At 46.4% G+C, this 17,022-nt stretch overlaps 1 protein-coding gene across 1 annotated transcript in view; it reads left to right on the top strand.

The window, feature by feature from the left end:
- Nucleotides 1–17,022, top strand: part of INSR (insulin receptor) — a 274,711-nt gene that overhangs the window by 173,696 nt on the left and 83,993 nt on the right. The window contains exons 3-5 of the mRNA XM_063914392.1: nt 2,377–2,698; nt 10,202–10,350; nt 10,872–11,016. Of these exons, the coding sequence (XP_063770462.1) occupies nt 2,377–2,698; nt 10,202–10,350; nt 10,872–11,016 (616 nt within the window). The remainder of the gene's footprint in view (nt 1–2,376; nt 2,699–10,201; nt 10,351–10,871; nt 11,017–17,022) is intronic.

Below are 17,022 nucleotides of genomic sequence, written 5' to 3' on the forward strand. Positions count from 1 at the left end.
ATACAACAGTTAGATCGGAAGGTCAGGGCTGCACTGCCCACGCTATCTCATTCCCAACCTCCTGATCCCGCTGACGACATCTGAAGAAAGTAAACACTGAACTAGCAATAGCTCAGCGTGTACTGGTGCACACTGATCCGATAATCATCCGTCAGGTCAGAGCGTTTATTGGATTGGGATTGGCAGAAGTTATCTGATAGTGTGTACGCAGCATTACTGTGTCATGTAATTCCTTACTAAAATATCTTCTGTTGCTTCATATGTCTTCATATACATTTCCTTATGGCTGCCTGTTGCAGTTTAATGCAGGCTTTTCTTCAGTGTTTCCCCAGTAACTGATTTGACAATTTCTCTCACTGCTAGCAGCAAGAGGGTTAATGACTAGTTTTATTTACCCAAGCACATCAAGGGTTTAATGGGTAGGGGGAGAGCTTTGGAAGAGAGGAGGGTGTAAAAGGGAGGGCAGATCCCAAGCTGGTTGGTTTCCAGCAGTTACATGATTGGTTAAGTGTAAGGGCGGCGCTTTGGTAGCTGTGGAGTCCTGGAGTGGAGTGTGGAACTGGAAGAGATAAACGTGTGTTGTACTCGCAGTGACCTTATCTGCTCATGTACTCAATATGTGTACTTACTTTACGTAGCTGTGCAGTGTCAGCAGTAACATTCGATAAATATTTATGAATTGGATTTCGCAAGAGACCTTTTTATGTACATTTTCATAAGACCCTAATAAAGTCTGCATGAATATACGGTGGGAAGTCTATCTCTTTGCATACAGTTAAACAGATCAATCCAATCTTGCCTAAAGATTAGTCTAACTGATTTGATAGTCAAGTCTTTGTTTGTTTTCACCGCTCTTCTCATATTTGTGCTCTTATTTGTTAAATTGTCCTCAGTATCTGCTGAACTTGTGCTCTGAAGTTGCACTTGCTGGTAATGTGACCTCACGTAGTCCTACCTGACTGCTCTGCCACTGTTCAGTACCTAACTGCATCAGTTTGATAATGAGTTATCTTCTCCTTGCTAATAAATAGCGTGTGTGTGTGTGTGTGTGTGTGTGTGTGTGTGTGTGTGTGATATGCACAACATGTACTTGCTTAAAGATACTGTTTAGAACATCGTACCTCCACTGTCTTGAACAGAAGTGCTTTGGTTTCAAGAATAATACAATTTCCTTTAAAAGCTACTGTTTTGTTTTTGTTTGTTTTTTTCCCCTATATCACAAATGATATTTCCTATTTAATTAAAGTGTTTTGCTGCCAACCATATTGACCGCATAAGCTGAATTTCTTTTTATAATAAATAAATAAATTGAAATTATGTATTTTATTTTAGTAACCGTTTTTCTTATATAGCGCAGCATATTCCGTTGTGCTTTACAATTAGAACAACAGTAATAGAACAAAACTGCGTAAAAGCAGACCGACATAGGGGTAGGAAGGCCCTGCTCGCATCTATAGGGAAATAGGCATAGATACACAAGGATAGAAGCTATCTATTGCATAAAGGTCCACCAGATTGATAGGTTCTTAGTGGGTTGTATGATATGATCACGCCGCAATGTTGGCCAAGGGTCAGGAGGGTGTGAGAGTAAAGAAAGACAAGATATGTGATGTTATGTGGGTGGGTCTGGAATGTGATAAGCTTGTCTGAAGAGGTGAGTTTTCAGGGAACGTTTAAAGGTTTGGAGACTAGAGGTGAGTCTTATTGTGCGTGGGAGGGCGTTCCACAGAGTGGGTGAAGCCCGGATAAAGTACTGTAATTTTGAGCGTGAACAAGTAATATGTGTGGATGAGAGACGCAGATCTTGTGTAGAGTGGAGAGGTTGGGTAGGGAGATATTTTGAGATGAGTGAAGAGGTGTATGTTGGTGCAGTTTGGTTAATAGCCTTGTATGTAAGTAAAAGTATTTTAGATTTAATACAGTAGAATACCTGTAACCAATGGAGGGACTGACAGAGAAGATCTGCAGACGATGAACGTCTAGCAAGGAAGATTAGCCTTGCAGCTGCATTCAAAATGGATTGTAGTGGTGAGAGCCTATGTTTGGGAAGACCAGTCAGGAGACTATTACAATAAGCAGTGCGGGAGATAATGAGAGCATGGATTAGAGTTTTTGCAGTGTCTTGTGTAAGATATGGTCGTATTTTGGATATGTTTCTTAGATGTATGTAACATGATCATGAAATCCTAATTTTCTGGACATTCTAGGGTGACCTATTATGTGATTTGGCCCTGGATGTGCTCTTCAACACTGTTACTGTATAGAAAGATTTAGAAGGTTTTCTTATCTACAAAACATTCAAGATATCTAAAGTGTACAGTACTATTTAATATCTAATAATATCTTCTGCTCTTTTTTGTTTTTTTTTGCTTGCAGTTTGCCCTGCGTCATGTAAGCACCATGGCTGTACATCCGATGAGCTATGCTGCCACAGTGAGTGTCTTGGGAGCTGCTTGGAGCCTAACAACCCATTTAAGTGTGTAGCATGCCGCAACTTCCTACACCAGGGAAAGTGCGTAGAGTCTTGCCCACCAGGTTCTTACAGTTTGAAGGGATGGCGCTGCATCACCTTCAATGAATGCCAGGATCTTCACAATAAGTGTCAAAATTCACAGGATAGCTCCTGCCTTCCATATGTCATTCACAAGGGTGAGTGCATACCGCAGTGCCCCTCTGGATATACCACCAACTCCACCTCGTAAGTAACTTTGTATGATGATCTTTTTTTTCTATAGGTTTGATACTTTTTTTTACTGTCAAAATCATATTGAAATGTGGGCCAAGTTTAGTAAGATGTACAACATGTACAGGTGAGTCCTGTTATACTGTTGTTCATTTGTTTAGTAGATATCTACCCCTTTTTATAGTTTTGTCATATTATATAGTTCAACTTTCTAATTTCTTTGGGGGCAATTCAATTGTTTTAACAGCCGCCATAGTTAATGGGCACCTGACAGAGCAATCAAATTGTTCTGGGAGCCCATCATTGTCTATAACGGCTAAACCTGTTTAAACTCCTGGTTAGGGAGCCCAAACAGCCGTGACAAAACCAGAGTTTTTGAAAATTGAAAATGGCCATAAACATTTAACATGATTCCCAGATGGCGTGCTTTTCCTCGCAGCAACAGAAGCTGCGATAAAATGGGCCCATTCCCCCCCAATAGGGTTTTCAATCAATGGGTTTTCCCAGTGTATGAACCCCCCCAAATTCATAAACTGGGAAAACCCATTGATCCCGCAGTTTACGCAGAAACAGTGAGTTTTCACCCAATAAATCCTTCCTGGCCCTTAGGGGAGTGGAATAAATAAAAGTAATGCTGATGGCGTACAGTCAGAAACTCATATGTAATTTGGCAGCATCATCTAATGGCACGGTGCCTACTGATTTCACTTTACTTAGAGGCCACAAGGGGATACATCTAAAGTGTGGGTCTTCAACCTGCGGCCCCAGCTGCTGTGGAACTACACATCCCAGCATGCCCTGTCTCAGTTTTAGCATGCCTTAATAGCAAAACTGTGGCAGGGCATGCTGTGATGTGTAGTTTCACAGCAGCTGGAGGGCCACAGGTTGAAGACCCATGATCTAAAGATACTGCTGATTGGCTATCACATATCTACGCGACATACTAACACAGAGTTTAAATTACACTTTAAAGAAAATATATGAATTGATCCCAGTTTTCACCATTTCTTAAAGTTGATTTATTAAATGGAATTTTTATTTCGGTATCTTACTTAAATGCGAATTGTTATTAAAAATGGGGTTTGCTATAGGCTATTTTTAATTAGATTGTTCAATTTTTGATTTGCTTTAAGATGGTGTTCTTACTGTAGTAGGTTTAATATAAAAATATAGGGAAAAACAGTTTGGTTGCAATGGGTAAAGGTTGTGAAATGTCTAGATTTCCGATTGTGTCTAAATCCTTTGCAAACTGTTATGATGTCCCTGATGCTGCACTCATTGTAAGCAATACTTCTAACATGTTATTTCATACCTCAACCTGCCTTATTCTCTTCACTGCATTGCTGCCTTCCCATTGGACATGTTTTTTTTTCCAGTGCAGGTCCAGTCATAGAACTATCCTTTTTTTTTTTTTTTTTGTAACATATAATTTTGCAATGTAAAGTATATAAAGCTTCAAATTCTTGACCGATAAATTGTACTGCAACGCTTTTCATGGAGACTTTGTATTTCAAAGCAAAAATATAATTTCTCTTACGTCCTAGGGGATGCTGTGGACTCCGTAAGGACCATGGGGTATAGACGGGCTCCGCAGGAGACATGGGCACTATAAAGAACTTTAGAATGGGTGTGCACTGGCTCCTCCCTCTATGCCCCTCCTCCAGACCTCAGTTTGATACTGTGCCCAGAGGAGACTGGGTGCACTACAGGGGAGCTCTACTGAGTTTCTCTGATAAAATAATTTTGTTAGGTTTTTTATTTTCAGGGAGCACTGCTGGCGACAGGCTCCCTGCATCGTGGGACTGAGGAGAGAAGCAGACCTACTTAAGTGATAGGCTCTGCTTCTTAGGCTACTGGACACCATTAGCTCCAGAGGGATCGGAACGCAGGTCTCCCCCCGCCGTTTGTCCCAGAGCCGAGCCGCCGTCCTCCTCGCAGAGCCAGAAGATAGAAGCCGGGTGAGTATAAGAAGAAAGAAGACTTCAAAGGCGGCAGAAGACTTCAGATCTTCCCTGAGGTAAGCGCGCAGCGGTAACGCTGCGCGCCATTGCTCCCACACATTACACACACTGACAGGCACTGATGGGTGCAGGGCGCAGGGGGGGCGCCCTGGGCAGCAATATAAACCTCTGGACTGGCATTTTTAATATATGGGCTGCGGAGGCAGTAGATATATACATTCCCCGCCATTATTTGTACATTTGAGCGGGACCGAAGCCCACCGCTGAGGGGGCGGGGCTTGGTCTCACAGCACTAACCAGCGCCATTTTCTCCACAGTGATCTGCAGAGAAACTGGCTCCCCGGACTCTCCCCTGCTGAACGGTGTTACAGGGCTGAATAAGGGGGGGGGGGGGGGGGCACATGTAGGCGCAGTGAGTGAATATCACAGTTAATAAATATATATATATATATATATATATATATATATATAAAAAGCGCTTTATCTGGGAATTGGTTCCAGTGTCAGTTGGCGCTGGGTGTGTGCTGGCATACTCTCTGTCCCCTTATAGATATATCCCTGTGTGTGTGTGGGGGTGTCGGTACGCGTGTGTCGCCATGTCTGAAGCGGAAGGCTCATCCAAGGAGGAGGTGGAGCAGATGATTGTGGTGTCTCCGTCGGCAACGCCGACTCATGATTGGTATGATATGTGGAATATTTTAAATGCAAATGTGACCTTATTACATAAGAGAATGGACAAAGCTGAGTCCAGGGAAACAGCAGGGAGTCAATCCACGGATTTGACTGGGTCACAGGGCCGTCAGGGTCTCAAAAGCGTCCCCTATCCCAAATAGCAGACACTGATACCGACACGGATTCTGACTCCAGTGTCGACTATGATGAGGCAAGGTTACACCCAAAGGTGGCCAAAAGAATTCATTATATGATTATGGCAATAAAAGATGTTTTGCATATCACAGATAAACCCTCTGTCCCTGACACGAGGGTACGCATGTATAAGGAAAAGAAACCGGAGGTAACTTTTCCTCCATCTCATGAACTGAACGAATTATTTGAAAAAGCTTGGGAAACTCAAGACAAAAAACTGCACATTCCCAAGAGGATCCTTATGACGTATCCTTTTCCTGCAAAGGACAGGGTACGGTGGGAATCCTCGCCCAGGGTGGACAAGGCTTTAACGCGTCTGTCCAAGAAGGTGGCGCTACCGTCTCCAGACACCGCAGCCCTCAAGGATCCTGCGGATTGTAGACCGGAAACTACCTTAAAATCTATTTATACACATACGGGTGCTTTGCTCAGGCCGGCAATAGCATCGGCATGGGTTTGTAGCGTAGTGGCAGCGTGGACAGATACCTTATTAGCTGACATTGATACCCTGGACAAGGATACCATTTTACTGACTTTAGGTCACATTAAAGATGCAGTCTTATATATGAGAGACTCTCAAAGAGACGTGGGGCTGCTTGGTTCCAGAGCCAACGCCATGGCAGTTTTGGCGAGATGAGCTCTGTGGACCCGCCAATGGTCGGGTGATGCCGACTCAAAGAAGCATATGGAGGTTTTACCTTACAAGGGTGAAGTTTTGTTTGGGGATGGTCTCGCGGACCTGGTTTCCACAGCTACCGCGGGTAAATCTACATTTTTGCCTTTTGTTCCCCCACAGCAAAAGAAAACTCCACAATATCAGATGCAGTCCTTTCGGTCGCATAAGTCCAGAAGAGGTCGGGGCTCCTCTTTCCTCGCCAGAGGTAAGGGTAGAGGTAAGAGAACACCTGCTTCGGCTAGTTCCCAGGAGCAGAAGTCCTCTCCGGCTTCTGCTAAATCCACCGCATGGCGCTGGGGCTCCAGTGAGGGAGTCCGCGCCGGTGGGGGCTTGTCTTCGACTCTTCAGCCAGGTCTGGGTTCTTTCAGACGTGGATCCTTGGGCGTTGGAAATTGTATCCCAAGGTTACAAACTGGAGTTCGAAGAGGTGCCCCCTCGCCGATCTTTCAAGACGGCCTTGCCAGCCTCTTCCCCGGAGAGGGAAGTAGTATTAGATTCAAAAGCTGTGATTGTCAAGGTTCCCCTGGTCCAACAGGGAAAAGGGTACTATTCAACCCTGTTTGTGGTCCCGAAGCCGGATGGTTCGGTCAGACCCATTTTAAATCTAAGATCCCTAAACCTGTACTTGAAAAAGTTCAAATTCAAGATGAAATCACTCCGGGCTGTGATATCCAGTCTGGAAGGAGGGGATTTTATGGTGTCGCTGGGCGTGAAGGATGCCTACCTTCATGTCCCCATATTTCCTCCTCATCAGAGTACCTGAGGTTCGCGGTACAGGACTGTCATTACCAGTTTCAGACGTTGCCGTTTGGGCTTTCAACGGCCCCGAGGATTTTCACCAAAGTGATGGCGGAAATGATGATGCTTCTGCGCAGGCAGGGAGTTACAATTATCCCGTACTTGGACGATCTCCTGATAAAGGCGAGATCGAGAGATCAATTGCTGAAAAGCGTGTCGCTCTCCCTGAGAGTGTTACAACAACACGGTTGGATTCTCAATCTGCCAAGGTCACAGTTGATTCCAACGACTCGACTATCATTCCTAGGCATGATTCTGGACACGGAACAGAAGGGGGTTTTTCTACCAATGGAAAAAGCCCAGGATCTCCAGAACATGGTCAGGGACCTGCTAAAACCAAAAAGAGTGTCTGTTCATCAATGCACTCGAGTTCTGGGAAAAATGGTGACTGCCTACGAGGCCATCCCCTTCGGCAGGTTCCATGCGAGGACGTTTCAGTAGGACCTTCTGGACAAGTGGTCAGGGTCCCATCTGCAACTACATCAAAAGATAAGCCTGTCCCCCAGGGCCAGGGTGTCTCTCCTGTGGTGGCTGCAGAGTGCTCACCTTCTAGAGCAGAGGTTCTCAAACTCGGTCCTCGGGAGCCCACACAGTGCATGTTTTGCAGGTAACCCAGCAGGTGCACAGGTGTATTAATTACTCACTGACACATTTTAAAAGGTCCACAGGTGGAGCTAATTATTTCACTTGCGATTCTGTGAGGAGACCTGCAAAACATGCACTCTGTGGGCCCCCGAGGACCGAGTTTGAGAACCTCTGTTCTAGAGGGTCGCAGGTTCGGCATTCAAGACTGGGTTCTGGTGACCACGGACGCGAGCCTCCGAGGATGGGGAGCAGTCACAAAAGGAAGAAATTTTCAGGGTCTATGGTCAAGCCAGGAGGCTTGTCTACACATCAACGTGCTGGAATTGGGGGCCATATACAACGGCCTACGACAAGCGGAGAATCTTCTTCGCGACCTACCAGTTCTGATTCAATCAGACAACATCACAGCCGTGGCTCATGTTAACCGCCAAGGCGGGACAAGGAGCAGAGTGGCAATGGCGGAAGCCACCAGGATTCTGCGCTGGGCGGAAAATCACGTAAGCGTTCTGTCAGCAGTCTTCATACCGGGAGTGGACAACTGGGAAGCAGACTTCCTCAGCAGACACGATCTCCATCCAGGAGAGTGGGGACTTCATCAAGAGGTCTTTGCAGAGATAACAAGTCTTTGGGGACTTCCTCAAATAGACATGATGGCGTCACGCCTCAACAAAAAGCTTCGGCGGTATTGTGCCAGGTCAAGGGACCCTCAGGCAGTAGCGGTAGACGCCCTAGTGACACCATGGGTGTTTCAGTCGGTCTATGTGTTCCCTCCTCTGCCTCTCATCTCAAAAGTGCTGAGAATCATAAGATGAAAAAGAGTACAGACAATACTCATTGTTCCAGATTGGCTTCGAAGGGCCTTGTATTCGGATCTTCAGGAGATGCTCACAGAAGATCCGTGGCCTCTTCCTCTCAGGGAAGACCTGTTGCAGCAGGGGCCTTGCATGTTCCAAGACTTACCGCTGTTGTGTTTGACGGCATGGCGGTGGAACACCGAATACTAGCTGAGAAAGGTATTCCGGAGGAAGTTATCCCTACTCTGATAAAGGCTAGGAAGGAGGTAACGGCGAAGCATTATCACCGTATCTGGAGGAAGTATGTATCTTGGTGTGAAACCAAGAATGCTCCTATGGAAGATTTCCATCTGGACCGTTTTCTCCACTTTCTACAGACAGGAGTGGATATGGGCCTAAAGTTAGGCTCCATTAAGGTACAGATTTCGGCCCTATCTATATTCTTTCAGAAGGAATTGGCTTCTCTCCCAGAAGTCCAGACTTTTGTAAAAGGAGTGCTGCACATCCAGCCTCCTTTTGTGCCACCAGTGGCACCATGGGACCTTTACGTGGTGTTACAGTTCCTTATATCACACTGGTTTGAACCCCTTCAAACGGTTGAATTAAAATTTCTCACCTGGAAGGTGGTCATGTTATTAGCTTTGGCATCTGCAAGGCGGGTGTCGGAGTTGGCGGCCTTGTCTCACAAGAGCCCCTATCTGATTTTTCATGTGGATAGAGCGGAATTGAGGACTCGTCCTCAATTTGTGCCTAAGGTGGTTTCTTCATTTCATATGAACCAACCTATTGTGGGTACCTGTGGCTACGAGTGACTTGGAGGACTCCAAGTCCCTGGATGTAGTCAGGGCCTTAAAAATCTATGTAGACAGGACGGCTAGGGTTAGGAAGACAGAGGCTCTGTTTGTCCTGTATGCAGCCAACAAGGTTGGCGCGCCTGCTTCTAAGCAGACTATTGCTCGCTGGATCTGTCACACGATTCAGCAGGCTCATTGTGCGGCTGGATTGCCGTTACCAAATTCGGTAAAGGCCCATTCCACTAGGAAGGTGGGCTCTTCTTGGGCGGCTGCCCGAGGCGTCTCGGCATTACAGTTGTGCCGAGCGGCTACTTGGTCGGGTTCAAACACTTTTGCAAAATTCTACAAGTTTGATACCCTGGCTGATGAGGACCTCGCGTTTGCTCAATCAGTGCTGCAGAGTCATCCGCACTCTCCCGCCCGGTTTGGAGCTTTGGTATAAACCCCATGGTCCTTACGGAGTCCCCAGCATCCTCTAGGACGTAAGAGAAAATAAGATTTTAAGCCTACCGGTAAATCTTTTTCTCCTAGTAGAGGACGCTGTGGGCGCCCGTCCCAGTGCGGACTAAATCTGCAAGACTTGTATATAGTTGTTGCTTACATAAGGGTTATGTTACAATTGAGATCGGTCGTTGACTGATGCTGTTTTTGTTCATACTGTTAACTGGTTGCGTATATTCCAGGTTATACGGTGTGGTTGGTGTGGGCTGGTATGAATCTTGCCCTTGGATTACAAAATCCTTTCCTCATATTGTCCATCTCATCTGGGCACAGTTTCTCTAACTGAGGTCTGGAGGAGGGACATAGAGGGAGGAGCCAGTGCACACCCATACTAAAAGTTCTTTATAGTGCCCATGTCTCCTGCGGAGCCCGTCTATACCCCATGGTCCTTACGGAGTCCCCAGCATCCTCTACGGACTAGGAGAAAAAGATTTACCGGTAGATTTAAAATCTTATTTTTTCATATATACTTTACATGGTAAATGACTTGAGCTATCAAAGTCACATTTTAATCTATCTTGCCTGTCTTGTGGTTCCAACAGGCTGACCTGTGTACCATGCGCAGGACCTTGCCCGAAAGTCTGTACAGTTCATGGTAAGGAAAAGGTTATAGATTCTGTCACATCTGCCCAAGAGCTCAGAGGTTGCACAGTGATCAGTGGAAATTTGGCTATCAACATTCGTGGAGGCAGTGAGTATTTTTTTTATTTTTTTTTGTACAAGTTTACCATACCTGCATATGATTTGCAGGATATGTGCCCCCTGCTAACACATGAGATTAGGGTCAGTCATGCATAGTTAGGATGAGGTACTACATCTATCCCTATATGTCGGCCAGTGGCATGATTTAACGGTCTCCACATTGTACGGCTCCGGCTTGTGGCAGCTTGTATTGACCACACTGCCCTCTTTTGATTTCTGCAGTATGTCCTGGGTCTAGAGCAACTGCAGAAACATATACTGATGATGTGCTCATTTCCTGTTTTCAAAAGACCCAAGAGTATTTGTCCATGAAAGAAGAAATTGCATCACAGGCAACTGAAGAAATGTTGAACCAGAAGTGACTCATAACTTTATTAAAGCCCTTTCACTTACAGATCTAATCTGTCATGCGGAAATAAAAGTAAAAATATGGAGATGGGGGGAACCTGGCTTTTGATTTAGTGTCTAGCACATTGTGTTTGTTACCTAAGTCTTGCTTTATTCCCACAGATAACATCGCCGCAGAGCTAGAAGCAAATCTTGGTCTTATAGAGGAGATTACCGGATACCTAAAGATCAGGCGATCCTATGCTTTAGTCTCTTTGTCCTTCTTCCGGAAGCTACGTCTAATTAGGGGAGATACCCTAGAGACGGGGTGAGTATGGATGTTAGTAAATATTCAGGGTAATTTATATAAAAAAAATAATGTATATGTCTGGCTCCTCCAGTATTTGTGCCATTTGCCTCAACCTTACAGGAAAATCTAGTGGATCTGGCATTGAAGTCTTAAGGGCTCTACAAACTGGGCGATAACATTAAAAGATATGAACAATCTCGCTCATTAATGAACGAGATATCGTTCCTATCTTTCAGTGTGTATGCACCAACGATGAACGATGCGCAGCCCCGTGCTCGTTCATCGTTGGTGCCGGCTCGTTTATGCCTGCAAGCCAATATGGACAATATCGTTCTTATTAGCATGCAGGGTTATGGGGCCAAGTGACAGGGAGTGAAGAAACTTCACTCTCCCCGTCACCCCACCTGCCGCCGGGTCGCCCATCGGCCGTATTGGCCATCTGGCAACTCAGCGGCCAGTCGGCCTGTGTGTAGGGCCTATTAGGTGGCAGCAAGAGTGGTGTTGCAGTATTTGGCATACTTGTAAAGCATGTGCCGGATCACCATGGTCCACTTCTCTAACTACTCCATCATGTCCGCTACTCTGTTCTGTCTTGCCCCTTTCTGCCTATTCCACCGCCCCTTGCACTGTTGCCCGGCCACCTCTATGCTCGCTATTTTTCTCCATCCTGCTGCGCTGAACACTGCCCTCATGCTTACCTCCTGATGGGTCCTGTGCCCTTGCCGGCTAGGGTATATCCCATCTCTGTAGCAGTGAGAGACAGAGTGCACCCTGGCTCCCACTGTACATGCATGTAGAAGAACGGACAGGCCATAGCGGATTATTTCATAGATTTTAATGCTTGGTCTGGAATAGGTATGTTTATTATCTTAGCAATGTACCCACATTCAAAAACTACATTTTCTTTTGTGGTATGTGATTGAAGGGGGAGGAAGAGGTACACTTAAGCAAAAACCTTACATTTACAGCTACAGCAGCAGTTCTATTTTTGGTACTAGGAGTCCTCCTACGCAATAGATGGGGCACCTTGTGGGGCTGATTCTTAGTGGGCACTTTGGCAAAACCATACTGCACTGCAGGTGGGGCAAATATAAAATGTGAACAGATTTAAATTTAAGAGGGACATGTCCAAACTCTAATTTAAATTGCAGTGTAAAAAGAGAGCTGCCTTTGTTTGTGGGCTACATACAGAAACAGCCAGTATGCAATAACTGTGTTTGCACCCCTTGCATTGCTTTACTCCAAACTCGGAATCAGGCTGTAAGTGTGAAAGTGTTCTTCATATGCAAATTTTCATCAGCAATTGACCTCTCTGTTATATCACCAAGCTGTCCCACCATCCTGTGATTGAGACCTTTGTCCTGATTTGTGGAGGACAAATCAGTTGTAAGGTATTTACCTGCCACAGGCAGCGTGGGCAGGTGCCTGCACTGTGTGTGTGTGACGATACGCAACCACACACAGACAGCCCCTATGTCCCGATTCCAGAATTAGCTAATGTTGACAGGTATGGCATTGAACGAAGATTAAAGCAAAAAGTATTTTAGGCGAAAAAACCAAAAGTATTTAAATGAATTAACTATCCGGCAAAAGTAGATGTTAATTCACTTTCATGGGCTGGCCCAAAAGTGCTAGGTAGACAAGTAACCACATTTGCAAGAAAAGTAAAAGTACGTGCCCCACTTTTTGCACTTTTGCAAATTACCTTTAATGTCTGCCTGTTTACATAAATGTCATAGAACTCATTTATGGCTAAAATACCATACTTTCTCTAAATATAAATAGACAGAGAGAGAACATAAAGCAACATACATACAGGACCCTTCAAATGAAGTAGTGAGATTAGACTCAGAAGTGATGATTTCCAGAGTGCCACCAGAGTGGTCAGGTGAAGGCAGTCCATGACCAATATCTGCGCTCATTGTTCCTCATAGTCCCTGGGTTCACAGGAAAATTAGTGAAGATTATCTACCCTATTAAACAGTCATGTGCGGACTGAACATTACAGTGATATTATAGAGAATTGAATTTGTACCAGAGCTAGAGAGACTGAAAGGGCTTGTCTTGTGTATTGTACAAACTATGTATTTGAAGAGGTCAAACTGAAAGGTGGAACAGGTGGCGGGGATCACATTGCATGTTGTGCAGTATATTTATAATAAAAATTTCAGCTAGAGAGGGTGGAGGATATTAACAAATGGGCGTCAGAGCTAAGCAAAGTGCAGGCAATTGCATGGCATGTTGTGCTGTGTCATACTGGACAACATGCTTGGCTTTCATGGGAAAGCCTTGATTTTTTTTTTTTTTTAAACAATGTTTCTGCTGTGGGGTACACTGGGCTCCACAAGGATTGGACAATGGGGTGTAGAGTAGGATCTTGATCCAAGGCACCAAAAGGCTCAAAGCTTTGACTGTTCCCAGAATGCACAGCGCCGCCTCCTATATCACCCCGCCTCCCAGCACAGGAGCTCAGTTTTGTAAGTTGGTGCTGCTGTAAGCAGGCACTTAACAGAGGGGCTGCTCCAAGCAGCCCTAAGAAAAGCTTTTTATGAGGTAAAAAGTGAAGACTTCAAGGGCAGCAGCGGTGGTAAATGTCTTGTGACATTCACTGCTGCAGCTCCAGCTCTCCCCAGCGGCGCTGTACACTCCCGAGCCCTGGTTGCCGGGTACCTACAGCGGAGGCTCCGGTTTTCTTCACGTTAGACACACACGGCTGGGGCTCTCCAGGATCGCGTGGCCGCGCTTCGGGAGGTGGTAAGTGGGCCCCGCTTGCGGGACCCGGTCTTTATCGCGTTCTGGCGCGGTCAGTGGGAGGTGGACACTGTGGCAGTACAGGCGATCCCACTAGATCACCAGGGCATGGGCGCAGGTCAGGTGTTCTCTCTAAACCAATTCTTATATCGCTCACAGTACCCGGTGGTTTTGCCAGCAGAGGGGATAAGGCTTAGACCTGAAGCCCCTCCCCCAGCCCCAGGGCGCCATTTCTAGCAAGTGTTCCCACCCTGGAGCTGCATATCTGTCTTTTCCTCACTCCCTGTCAGTGTCTGCGGCGCCATTATCCCTCAGCTCACTGTTCCTGGGACTGCTTGGGCAAATCCTCCTATGTAAAGCCGCCTGGTTGTCAGCGCTGTGCCTTTACATGACACTTAAGTATTCTACCTGCCTTTTTAGACAGTGATAGTTAAGAAAGAGTGCACTTAGTCAGGGTTTTATAGTACAATTACCCTGTGATATACATCCAGTTCTTACTGTGTACTGTTATATCTATGTTATATAGCTGTGTAAGCTAGTCCAGTGCAGTATTATTGTCAGTAATAACCTCTGCATTGTACAAACTGTGACTTTCTGTGTGTGCATTTGATAGCTGAGTAGTGTCCATTAAGTGTCTTTCACTCAACCTCCTATCCCTATATTCCATAACCTGAGGGGGCTTGGTGCGTCAGGTGTTATCTAATATAGGATTTTCTCAAAGATATACTGTATTACGTATTTTTCTTTGTGATTTAGTCACCATATCTCTCCTTTATCTCTGCTAGTGCTGACTACACTGCGCAGGGGTTTGGGTTCAGAGGTATAGTGCTGCTGATAATTGTACTGTGTTAACCTCATACTGCAAGTTATATCATGTCTGCTTCTGAGGATAACGGTTCTGGGGCTGAACACACTGCCGGTGTTGCTGACGCCACGGGGCCATATGAGGAGAATATAGCAGCTGTGGGCTCTGGTTCTGGGGGCTCCTTGCCCCCCAGTGGGACTGTGGCAACGGAGGCACATACTGACCCACCGTGGGCCGCTTTTTCCACGCTTCTGCATACGCTAGTTCATAAACTAACTCCCCCTATGGGACCCCCAATGCCGGTACAACCGTATGTGGTCCCTGCAGCTATCCCGCCGTGGGCGGACGATTTATCTGCTCAATTAAAGACGTTGAACCAGTCCTTGACTACTAAAAAGTCTGACCAACGCTCGCCTAAGTCCAAGAGGTCCTCTAAGCGAGCGCTTATCTCCTCACACTCCACTGCTGTCACTGACACCTCGTCTGATGAAGACGGCACATATACTGACCCCTCAGGTTCTGACTCAATTACGGCTGATGGGGAGGGTAGTTCACATGTGGATGTTCCTGATCTTTTGGAGGCTATTAAGTTAATTCTGCAGATTACGGATGATCCCGAGCCATCCGTCCCTCCTAAGAAACCAGATAGGTTCAAGCGTCAGAAGGTGGTTAAGCAAGTTTTACCTCACTCTGACCACCTAGTGGATATATACGTCAGGAACCCTGAGAAAACCCGGGTACGAAGTTTGTGCCTCAAAAGAAGATGCTGGCTCGCTATCCCCTTGCGCCAGAGCTGTCTAAAAATTGGGAAACTCCTCCTCCAGTAGACTCACATGTGGCTAGGATGGTGGTTTCCTCAGCTCTACCTGTCACTACCGTCACATCTCTAAAAGAGCCTACGGATAAACGTGTGGAGGGTTGTCTGAAAGCGATTTACACCCTCACGGGTGCTGCACAAAGGGCCACTATTGCAGCTACATGGGCTGCAGAGGCTATGGGCCTAGGAGTTAGAAGCTGAAATCTCTTCTGACCATGCTAGACAATGTTTGTCATATATTGTCACAGCTTCTCGATATATTAAAGAGGCGGCTTGTGATGCCGGTATCCTAGCAGCCAAGGCCTCTACTACGTCAGTCCTGGCTCGCCGGATATTGTGGCTGAGATCCTGATCTGTGGATCTGGATTTTAGAAAAACCCTGGAGGTACTCCCTTTCAAGGGAGATATTCTGTTTGGGGAGGACTTAAATAAGATTGTGGCTGACTTGGCTACTGCCAAAACTGCCTGTCTACCTAATACCGCTCCTTCTGTGTCGAAGGCTAAAGGTACGTCCTTTCGTCCTTCAGGTAAAGCAAAAGGTCAGGCGTACCATAAGCAGGCCCGCACTTCCAAACCTGGTAAGCCGAAGCCCAAAAGAGCCTGGGCTGCTCGTCAGCCAGCTGCCAAGACTGATAAGCCTGCCGCATGACGGGGCGGGCCTCCCCCTGGGGGATCGGCTTCTAGGGTATACCCAGGAATGGTTGAAGACCACTTCAGATGCCTGGGTACGGGAAGTCGTCACTCGAGGTTACGCCATAGCCTTCAAATACTGACCCCCTCATCGATTTTGCCAGACAGACGTCCCTTTGGACAAGACAAAGGCAAAAACTCTACACTCGGTGGTACAGACCCTCCTGGATACAGGAGTCGTAGTGCAGGTGCCTCTTGCTCAGAGGGGCCGGGGGTACAATTCTCCGCTGTTTCTAGTCCCGAAACCGAATGGGTCCTCCCGGCCCATTCTCAACCTCAAGGCATTGAACAAGTTTGTGAAAATTTCCAAGTTCCGTATGGAAACCCTTCGCTCTATAGTTCTGGCCTTGGAACCTGGGGACTACATGCTCTCCCTGGACATACAGGATGCTTACCTGCATATTCCTATAGCAGTGTCACATCAACAATACCTGAGGTTCGCTATTGGCAACCGACATTACCAGTTTCGGGCATTACCTTTTGGTTTAACAACGGCTCCGCGAGTCTTCACCAAAGTTATGGCGGTGGTGATGGTGGTACTCCGCCGTCAAGGGGTCAGGATACTGACGTATCTGGACGACTTGTTAATCCTGGCAAATTCCCCAGATCTTCTCCAGCGTCATCTGGATATGACGGTCCAGTTTCTACAAGCCCACAGGTGGCTCATCAACTGGAAGAAATCCTCCCTGGTCCCTGCTCAGAGCATGGTGCACCTGGGAGCGATGTTGGACACTCACAACCAGAGAGGTGGTTGTTGTCTCAGGAGAAAGTCCTGAAGATTCAGGACAGGATTCGTTGCTTCCTTTCTCGTCCGTAAGTGTTGATACATTCGGCAATGCAGGTGCTGGGCCTAATGGTATCAGCATTCGACATGGTGGAGTATGCTCAATTCCATTCTCGCCCCCTCCAGAGGCCGATTCTAGCCAAGTGGGACGGCCTGCCTCACCGGATCAGGTCTCAA

The sequence above is a fragment of the Pseudophryne corroboree genome, chromosome 1 (assembly GCF_028390025.1).
Source record: "Pseudophryne corroboree isolate aPseCor3 chromosome 1, aPseCor3.hap2, whole genome shotgun sequence".
In the NCBI taxonomy this organism is placed as follows: domain Eukaryota; kingdom Metazoa; phylum Chordata; class Amphibia; order Anura; family Myobatrachidae; genus Pseudophryne; species Pseudophryne corroboree.